At 42.5% G+C, this 10948-nt stretch overlaps 2 protein-coding genes across 2 annotated transcripts; one reads left to right on the forward strand and one right to left on the reverse strand.

Moving 5' to 3' along the window:
• Positions 1-302: 302 nt before the first annotated feature.
• Positions 303-4413, reverse strand: LOC125444119 (olfactory receptor 13G1-like). The gene is given in 3 exon segments (XM_048516557.1): positions 303-444; positions 446-1234; positions 4352-4413. Coding segments are annotated over 3 exon segments (993 nt in total).
• Positions 4414-7934: 3521 nt separating this feature from the next.
• LOC125444759 (olfactory receptor 6Y1-like) lies at positions 7935-10948 on the forward strand. Its single transcript, XM_048517403.1, has 2 exons — positions 7935-7986; positions 10008-10948. Exon 2 carries the CDS (start codon positions 10025-10027, stop codon positions 10946-10948), a length of 924 nt encoding a protein of 307 aa, XP_048373360.1. The 5' UTR covers positions 7935-7986; positions 10008-10024.

Below are 10948 nucleotides of genomic sequence, written 5' to 3' on the forward strand. Positions count from 1 at the left end.
ACCTTATGCAGAATCGGTGTGCATTTACATTTTCATTATCTAACTACTACAGTAGCAGTTAGGGACCTGAACTATAGGTGGAACATTCATATACTGTCACATCATTTCCAGGACATTTCACATCAATGGAGCCAATTCAATCACTTAACTGCAAGTCATCAAGAAAAGAGAAACTGAGATTTGTCCCTCTGTGTATTTAATTATTATAAATATGAAAAGAAAATGTTCTGTCCCGCCCTCAAAAAATCCCATAGTGCTCAATGCATAATACTGAAAGAAATTGACAGCTTTGTTTTTCCATCTCATGTTATAAATAAGACTTTTTTGAGAGCTGTCTTTACCTCTTTATTTCTCAAAGTGTAGACTATAGGATTCAGTGTTGGTGTAACTAGGGTGTATAGGGCAGCAACTACTTTGTCCCTATCAAAGTTGTAGCTGGAGGCTGTAAGTGTAGATGACAGTGGAGTAATATAAGGACACAACTATAACATGAGAAGAGCAGGTAGAGAAGGCCTTTTTCTTTCCTTCAGAAGTCTTGATTTTGAGGATTGCCCTTACAATGAAGCAATAAGATAAGCATGTTAGCAAGAAGTCTCCCATAGCTAGGATAATGTCTGCTGTGAAGACCCAGACTTCATTGATTCTTACCGGGCTGCAGGATAGAGCCAAAAGTGGAGGAATCTCACAGAAGAAGTGATTGATACCATTGGGTCCACAGAAGGTGAGCCTCATAATCAGGCCAGTGTGAACACATGAGTTACTAACGGCTACAAAGATCACCACTGTGGAAAGAAACATGCATACCTTCTTGTTCATCATGAGGGTGTAACGCAAAGGGTGGCATATAGCTACATAGCGGTCATAAGCCATGACAGTGAAGAGCACCATTTCAGCACCCAAACACCATGTGAATGAATAGAGTTGAGCTATGCAGCCAGAATAGGAGATGCTCTTACTGATGGTTGCTATGTTCCCCAGCATTTTAGGAATGATGGTGGAGGTACAGATTATGTCCACTATAGCCAAGTGAAAGAGGAAGAAATACATGGGTGTGTGAAGTTTGGCATGTGAAAGGATGGCGGCAATGATGGCCACGTTTCCAATCAAAGCCACAATGTAGATACAAAAGAAGAAAATGAAGAGCAGGACCTGCAAGTTAGGTTGATCAGAAAGTCCCATCATCATGAAGGTGGTCACACAGCTGGAGTTCTTCACTGCAACTCTGCCACATGATCTGTCAGTACAAATGAATAAAAAAATGTTCAAGCATCCATACAAGCCATAGGTTCAGAAAGCAATCTTGAAACATAAACAATGACAAAACTGCACTCAATAGGAAATACTGATATGAAAAATATAATATGTAACAATCAAAACAGCACCCTACAAAGTTGTGTGTGACAAAGAGTCTACTCATGTGCACCCTACAGCCTCTTGAGGCTTGCATAGCCCTTCTAGTGGGCACGTGTATCCCTGGGAGTGGAATTATGTTATATGGATATATTTGGGGCTACTTGTACCATGTCCCTTTGTTATTAGACATATTTAGGCATGGAGCTGTGGAAGCCTTGAGTGACTGAAGGCTGCACATCACCCCAGATTCTCCCTTTAAGGTGGATTTAAAAGGAGAATTTGGGCTCTCTAGTTTAAACACCATTGAAAGTGATGCTGTTTGGGGGTGGATTCCAACATCACAGCGGCTGGCCGGGGGGGGCCCCCGCAAAACTCAGATTTTGCACCAGGCTCCATTTTCCCTTTATGCCTCTGCCCAGAGGGGAGGGCAGAATGAACTGCCAGCTGCCGGCTGGGAGCCCAGCTGGTGGGGGGCAGGGCGGGGGAGTCTGCCGTCCCCGGCCTTGGAGAGCTGCTTTTATAAGTGCAAGGCTGAGAGCTGGGCTTGGGGAGGCATGGCCATGCTCTAGGGGTGGGTAGGGGTGTAGCCCCACCCCAAACCCCTCCCCATAAAAAATCTATACCTACGTCCCTGGACTAGATGTTTTTGTCACATTCAAATTTGTAGGGTGCTGTTTTGATTGTTACATATTATATTTTCCATATCAGTATTTCCTATTGAGTCAAGTTTTGTCATTGTTTATGATTCAAAGTCAGAATTAATATTCATGACAGCTTATCTAGAAGGTTGAAAGTACTGTTCACACATAGCCATAAAGCAACAGAGTTCAATTTATCCTTTGATTTAAAAGAATGCAAGTTTCATCCTTCCTTTCTTACCAGCTCAATTTTGTTTTGCCTCTTTTCTCAGCAAGAATAACTGCTATACTGGAATAATTGTGATTTTTCATTGATGTAGCCCCCTCCAATCAGATTTACAATTCATCCCAGTAAGTGATATTCAGTATTTAGTACTAGTAAATTGGAATTGGCTCATTCACAAGTACATCTCAAGGTTTGATATTATGGCCCACTACCCTCCATCTTTCAACAACTAACAATGGAAACTTGGGGAGAATGGCATGAATCAGCCAGGGCCACCTCCACTCATGGTTGAATCTAGCTCAGGCAAGGCTGCATTCACATATCACTGAATTGTGCTATTGCACATATTTCTGGGTTGTTCTGCTATTGCATATATTGCTAGATCACTGAGCTATCACAATTGTTGTGTTATTGCACATATTTTTGTTGCTTTGTTCACCCAGGAAATTTACTTTATAAATGGTTGAAATAGCCCATGATTATGTAGTCTTCAGTGTGGTGTGAACGCTGCCTAAACATCCACTCTAAATGTACAATTTTCTGTAGTTCTCACTCATTTCAGAGTTGGATTTCTGCAACCTGTTTTGATTGCCAATTTTTGGATGAAAAACAGGATACAGATAAACAGCCAGCATCAAATACAGTTTAGGCTCATGTACCTACTCTTTGTCAGTGTTTATCAGAGCAGCAGTGGTGTAGTGGTTAACAGCAGGTGTACTGTAATCTGGAGGAACCGGGTTTGATTCCCTGCTCTGCCGCCTGAGCTGTGGAGGCTTATTTGGGGAATTCAGATTAGCCTGTACACTCCCACACATGCCAGCTGGGTGACCTTGGGCTAGTCACAGTTCTTTGGAGCTCTCCCAGCCCCACCTACCTCACAGGGTGTTTGTTGTGAGGGGGAAAGGGAAAGGAGTTTGTAAACCCCTTTGAGTCTCCTATAGGAGAGAAAGGAGGGATATAAATCCAATTCTTTTTCTTCTTCCTTTCAGAAGAAGAAACATGTTCATCTTTCAGTGAGAGATTGCTGTGATTCAACAGTCTTCAGAAGACTGGCCAGAAGAAACATGATTTACTATTATAAAAAGCTTCAAACAAATGCTTAATTTCATCATCATCATCATCATCTTTTGTTTCTGTCATTAACATTATAAAAATGCAGCTCATGTGGTCAAACAAAGGCTCATTCCGCACACGCAAAATAATGCACTTTCAAGCTGCTTTCACAACTGTTTTTGCCATTCCGCACAGCTTCAAAGAGCCCTGAAAGCAGCTTGAAAGTGCATTATTCTGCGTGTGCGGAATGAGCCTAAGGGAAGATTGTTTTTTAAAAGGCCACTGATGGTATCCAAAAGCAATTCACATGTTATTTCTGCACATGCAGAATAGTGCACTTTCAATCCACATTCACAATTGTTTGCAAGTGGAATTTGCCATTCTGCACAGTAAAATCCAGCTGCAAAGTGCATTGAAAGTGGATTGAAAGGGCATTATTCTGCATGTGTGGAAGGGACCACAGTTGAAAGTACAGTGTATTCATCGCTGAAGAAGTGGTGTTTGAAATGAGGTTTTCTAGGATTTTGTTCCATTGAGGTAACACACTGAGGTAAGCAAGTCACCTCCATATATGTACATCCCATTCTTGGATGATCCATGTTATTCCTTCACGAGAAAGTGGAACTGATCAATATTAATCCTATTTCCTCTCTCCCCACAAATGGAGTTGAAAATGACATACTTACATATAATCGAAGTACTGCTTTTCCATGGGTGTGATTCTTCCAGTAAAACCAAAACAACAATATCTTTGATATGGATGAGTAGTCTGTTAATACAAATCTGGCTAGTTAGTTCTTTAGTGGCATAGTGTAGACTGCGATGTGCAGACTGTATAGGTTAATGAATTGGTGTGTTCATGTGTTCACTGGGTGAGATAATACCAAGACGAATCTGTAGAATATTATATAGGTGGCTGCTGGGATAGTCATCCCTAGAGAAACGGTGATGACTTCACTATGAATCCTGAAGGAACAATTACAACTCTAAATGTCTAGGGTTCTGCCAAAGACTTTTTTTAAAAAAAAATGGTTTAATAGTAAAAAATGATGGCATTTGAATCAGCAAGGCCCGTAATTACGACAGGGGGCAGGGCACGCGGTGAGCTCCATGCACGGAGTATGCGTAGCCCTGGGCAACCATACGGCGGAGCCTTTCCACCTGGCAATGTCGTGTGTTGTGGTGGCCTCAGCCTCTTTTTGGCACCTTTGGCAAACTGACCCACCCTCCATCCCTTTTGGGACGGGGTTGATAGATGTGCTGCCACTTATGTCACAGCCCTAGTGGCTTGGGCAGAGGAGGGAGGCCGAAATCACACGATGGATCTCTCTGCGGTTCTGGGCCTCTGAACAGGGCTTGGGATGGGTTGGGCTCCAGGAGCATGCCAGGAAGGCCTCTGCAGGGGAGTCCGACAACCCAGCAGTTAGGGGGCCACAAGGGGTGAACGCCCGGCAGCCTGGGATCTATCTGTTCACCCCAATAGGGATTGGGGTTGGTGCCGGGTCAGTTGTGATGCTGTCCGGCTGTTAATATGCGCTCCTCTTGTTCACTCAGCTTCAGCATTCAATAAAGGGCTGTGGCCCAATTCAATCCAGAGCGTGTCCTGTGGCTATTCACCTAGGAAAGTATCTGCACATCTGGCCGCAATTGCCTGGTTGCATTTTATCAGGAAATATGGTTAGCTATAGTTTCTCCCAGGCAGAGTGAATTAGGTTACTGCATGGTATGGAAGAAATAAAGGGTCCCAAATTTATGGGTCCCAAAAGGGAGGAAAAACTGTGAGATCATAAAATTAGACCCCCTGACCCAATCTTTACCAGAGGTAGGGGGCTTTGTAAGGAGCCATCAGCAGCTATGCTGCAAATTTCGTGCCTCTACCTTTAAAAAACCGACCCCTTTAAACGTATTCAAAAGACTAAAATGACCTTATGTCAAAAAGGAGAATCACATTGAGAAAAATTTTCCACCTTTGTGGTGTAGTGGTTGAAAACAGTGGATTCTAATATGCGAACTGGGTATGATTCCCTGGCCCTTTCCCCACTTACCGATTGTTGCGTGCTACTCATGCTGAATGACATGGGGTCTAGTGACACCCCCCACAACGGGGGCGGTGACAACCATAACCGCCCGACTCTGCAGCTCTCGTGTCCTGTACCCGGGTCAGTTCTTGGTCATTTTTGAATGACCGACCCCATGGTGCGCGCGGCTTCTATTAAAGAGAGCGGGTGGTTATCCCGGGTTTCCATTTCCCCGCCGCCTGATGACGTGGACCCTCCCATCCAATCAGGGCATGGTGGGGGGTTTGCAATGCGGCAGGATTTTTTTTAAATTTTCAACTGGACGAATCCTTGACTATCAATCAATCAATATTTTATTTCGGTCAAAGACCAGAAAATATCAGATATAAAATATAAAATCCAGATAGTATATTGTGGACCTGACTATATGTAGGGCTGAAATAGTCATCGAACCGTCGGATGAAAATTACAAAAAAATTCCCAACATCAGCCAATTTCCCTGCCATACCCTGATTGGACAGACGAGAATCCCATGTCATCAGGCGGCGGGGAAATCGTGAACGCAGCAGCCAATCAGGACACCCCCTGAACGGATTGTGGGGAGTCCTGCCTGGCTGCTGCACGGCTGCCAGCGCTCATTTCAGGAAGGGGTGGAAGCTATGGTGGGTCCCGCAGCAGACGAAACTGGTAAGTCTCCACATTATTTTTAGAGTGGGGAAACACCCCCTGATCCTCTACATGAGTGACTAATCTGGTTAGTCAGATTTGTTTCCCAACTCTTCCACATGAAACCTGCTGGGTGACCTTTGGTTAGTCTTAGCTCCAGCTACCTCACAAGGTGTCTGTTGTGGTGACATGAAGGGAAGGAGTTTGTATTTATGATTTTATCTTATTTCCTCTTTGTTCCCATACTTTTTGTGCTCCCAGTTTCCTTTACCAGTAGTCACCAGCATCAGCCTTAATGCACTAAAAAAAACAGTCTACCATTACAGAGTTCAATTTGGTTGACTAACCAATTCTTTTGAACTTCAGATGCTTCTCTTTGTGTTTTTCACATTTGCTTATGTTGTTCCTCTATCCAGCAATTTTCTCTTCCTGTTTACTATGTGCACTGGCAGAAAACTCATTACTCTCATGTAGTTCCTACTAATACAGTGAATGTGTTTTCTGTCTCAATCACAGCTCCTGAATTCATCCAGACTCTTCTGACCCGCCAAAAGACAATCTGGCTCATTGCGCACATGCAGAATAATGCACTTTCAAACTGCTTTCAGTGCTCTTTGAAGCTGTGCGAAATAGCAAAATCCACTTGCAAACAGTTGTGAAAGTGGTTTGAAAACGCATTATTTTGCGTGTGCAGAAGGGGCCTCTCATTTTATGGCTGCATCACTCAGATGTATTTCTTTTTATGGGCTTCAGTAACAGAACTTCTGCTTCTTTCATTTATGGCTTTTTTTTTTACCACTATGCTGCTAGTTGTCATTCCTTGCAGTACATTGTCATCATGAAGAAGGAAGTGTGCATCATGATAGTAATTGGAGTTTGGGTCAGTGGAATGGTTAATTTTGCAAGCAAAGCCATTTATTAAGGCCAAACTAAGGAGGAGGAAGAAAAGAATCCAGTTCCTCAAGAGCAGGGGTAGGGAACCTTTAACACTCAAAGAGCCATTTGGACCCGTTTTCCATGGGAAAAGAAAACACTTGGAGCCGCAAATAATTTTTGACATTTAAAATAAAGATAACACTGTATATATTGGGTTTTTTTACCTTTTACTCCACTCATTCTGAGAAGCGCATGGATGCACCCGCCCTGCTACCTGCAGAGCAGGCAACTGAATCAGAGCCAGCCGCTTACCGTCCGCCGGGAAATTACGCTCGAGCAGGGGTAGGTGAAAAGCCCGTGGCACTGCCCAGCTATTACGCGGAGCGGGTAGTCCCGCCCTGCTGCCTGCGGGCAAATGCTGAAAACCCGGCAGCTCGGCTCGTGGAGCCGCAGTGCAAGGGCAGAAGAGCCGCATGCGGCTCTCGAGCCGCAGGTTCCCTACCCCTGATCAAGAGGTTTTACAAGAGGTTGCCAATGAATAAATTGCTAGTACTTCCTGGTCTCTATAAACTATTTGGCTTCATTTATTTAATTACATGCTTTCTCTTCAACTGATGCAAAAATAAAAATAAAACAAACAAACAAAAAGCTCTTTAGACAGTCCAAAAGTTGCAGTGGTTTTAAGAAAAAAAAGTCAGTGGCCCCTTCCACACATACAGAATAATGCACTTTCAATCCATTTTCACAATTGTTTGCAAGTGGATTTTGCTATTCTGCACAGTAAAATTCAGCTGCAAAATGCATTGAAAGTGGATTGAAGGAGCATTGTTCTGCATGTGCGGAAGGGAACAATGTCATAGTTCTCTCATGGGTTAAGAATTTTCTGTGATCAGATATTAACTTTTCTTGCAACAGCTTCTAGCTACTCACATTTCAGTCCTTAGAAATATAGCAAATGGTAAAGGGGAGGATATTTTGAGTTTATGACCCCTGGGATCCAAGTGTTAATTTTCAGACCTAGTCCCAAGGGCAAGTAGGGAGATGAGAAGATAAGGTGGCAGTCATACATGCAACAATACAAATCCACTCCTCTAACACACATCACATGCAGCTGCATAGCAAGACAAGGAGGAAAAATCCCCCACATATATAACAGGTAAAATCCTTTACTTCTTCTTTTGTAGAATTGTTCATAGTGCTTTGATTGCAAGACCTGTACATACTTACCTGGCAGGGGAGACACCTTGATCATGCATGTACATGTCCAGAAGGAACATACACACAGTTGATATGGCATATATTCTAGTGAATATATGCTCAGGGGTTTACTTAAATATATATTTTTTCATATCTATATAAAAGCCAGTGAGATGAACCAGTACAGTTAGTAATGTTCCTAAAATACTTAATCCCACATCATATTTCTGCCATACATAAGTTCGAGCAAGTAATTGTCCCTCAAGTCCAGTTCCCCTAGAAATTGTAATTGTAAATTTCGTTGTGCATGCACAATGACAATCAAAATGCTTATGCTTATGCTTAATGCCAGTTCACATATTCAAGTATATTCAAGTACATAACTTGATTTCTTGTTGGCAGTTGAATGGGTGAATAGAATCCACTAGATAGCATCACTTTTGAAGGGGTGTGACAAAATATGGGTATTCTATTTGTGGTAATTGATCTTTGACTGCACATGACACACATCATCATTTCTTTATATATCATTAAATGATGTATCAACATACTTCAGCCAGTCCATGGTGACCCTTCATGAAAGGCTGCTGTGAAAAGAAAATCCAGGTGGCAAACTGATCATATTTGAAGTTGTTTATATTATAAGACCTTTGGTTGGATATATCCTTCTTTTTTCAGTCTTAGAACATCTCCCTATTGCCCATGCATGTCCCATAATCCACAGCAGAGCCTGCTTTAGTGGGGGCGTCTTTCTTTTTTACCAATAAAATAGCTGGTTGGTTCCAGTACACAGGGCTTAAACTTGACAATCTCTGCATAGGAGAACAACGTAAGAGATAAGATATTATGGTGCTAAGTTGCTCAGCCCCCATGCTTCTTTGGAATACTGAATGTTCCTAGTTGTTCCTATAAATAGGGAAGGGTGTTCATACAAGGAAGGAAGGATGTAGAAACCACTATACCCTTGTTAACCCCATGTGCTCTCAGAACAAATAAAAGTGTTACCAGACTTCTCTTTGGTGTATCAGTTTTTGTTTTTTGTTTTGCACAAGAGAAAAGAATTTTTTAACTGGTTTGACTTTCTTATTCCAAAATCATATTTCACAGTTAATGATCTAAGTAGATTTGGAACAGCAGAGCAACATACAGAGTTACCCCAGTCTAAATCCATTGGGTTCACTGGAATTAACCTGGACTAACTCTGGCTGATTCCGCATGGGCCAAAAACAGTGGTGTGAAAATGGTGTGAAAACAGTATAAACCCTTTTACACCGTTTTAAACCCTTTTACACCATTTTCACACTGTTTTCACACCGCTGTTTTTGGCCCATGTGGAATGAGCCTCTGTTTAGGGTGGCACTGTTAATAACATGCTGGAATAGGAAAGCCCAGCCTGCCAGCCCTCTAAGAGATAATGTGCCAACGAAGAGTCTGATAATAGTTCAGTTCATTGGCCAAAGCCCCGCATAAATGATTTTGAAAGACTGCCTTTCAGCTCCTGTCTGTGAGCAAGAATAAGGACAGAATTTTTGCCTGATATCCTCCTCTGTTCTATGGATGGGGCTTGAAACCTTGGAGTTATTGCATCTTTTGGAAAGCTATTCCCTGATTTCTGATGAATATATTTTAAAGGAATTGTACTTAGTATCACAGTATTAGATTACAATCTGAAACCATATTAAAAATGGGGTGCAATCCAAAGTATGTTTAGGTTGCTTTAATCCCAAGGAAATTATTGGATTCTCCATTAGGGGACAGGTTGATTCATAAATTTCAGGAAGACACTTACCTGAATGATGAAGTGCAGGTGTGCAGCATAATTTTGCTGGCCAAGCATAGCATGATATTTGCAGAAAAATGTACCTCTTATACCTTGACTTCATTTTTTAAAAAATATACTTTTGTACTTTGAAAAATACAAAAGAATACCAAACCATCAAGTGATACTGCTGTGTATTTTTTGGGTCTTGCCAATCACAGGAATCAGCTTTCAAGGAATGGATGAAAGGAACAAGACCAATGTCCGCTATTTCATCCTGCTGGGATTTCCAACCTCCGCTGAGCTTCAGGTGCTGCTTTTCACCCTGTTCCTCTTGGCCTATCTCCTGACCCTCACTGAAAACCTGATCATCATTTTAGTCATCCGGCTCCACAGTAACCTCCACAAGCCCATGTACTTTTTCTTGTGCAACCTCTCCTTCCTGGAGATCTGGTACGTCACCATCATAGTTCCGAAAATGCTGGCTGATTTTCTCACACAAGATAAGCACATCTCCTTCCAGGGTTGCCTGACGCAGTTGTATTTTTTTGTAACCTTTGTGTGCAGCGAGTATATCCTTCTGGCTGTCATGGCCTATGACCGCTATCTGGCCATATGCAACCCGCTGCGTTACTCAACTATCATGACCAACACTTTCTGTGCACAGCTATGTGCAGGGTGTTGGACATGTGGCTTGATTACCTCTGCCATCAAGCTCAGCTTCATTGGCCAGCTGAAGTACTGTGATACTTACAAGATCAATCATTACTTCTGTGACATTTCACCCCTTTTGAATGTCTCCTGTACTGACTCCTCCCTGGCTGAGCTGGTAGATTTCATCTTGGCTCTTATGGTGATCATGGTCCCACTCTGCATTGTTGTGTTGTCATACGTCTACATTATTTCGACTGTATTGAAGATCCCTTCAGCACACGGCAGAAAGAAAGCCTTCTCTACTTGTAGCTCTCATCTGACAGTGGTGGTGCTGTTCTACTCTACCACACTCTTCACTTATGCACGGCCCAAAGCCATGTATGCCTACAACTCCAACAAATGGGTATCAGTGCTCTACACAGTTGTAGTGCCCCTTCTGAACCCTCTCATATACTGCCTAAGAAATAAAGAAGTCAAAGATGCCTTGAAGAAGACTCTGTCTTCCTAA

Source organism: Sphaerodactylus townsendi, linkage group LG15 (genome assembly GCF_021028975.2).
Source record: "Sphaerodactylus townsendi isolate TG3544 linkage group LG15, MPM_Stown_v2.3, whole genome shotgun sequence".
In the NCBI taxonomy this organism is placed as follows: Eukaryota; Metazoa; Chordata; class Lepidosauria; order Squamata; family Sphaerodactylidae; genus Sphaerodactylus; species Sphaerodactylus townsendi.

Bases quoted from the DNA above. Each gene is read 5' to 3' on its own strand.
- LOC125444759 (XM_048517403.1), top strand. From the start codon at position 10,025: ATGGATGAAAGGAACAAGACCAATGTCCGCTATTTCATCCTGCTGGGA.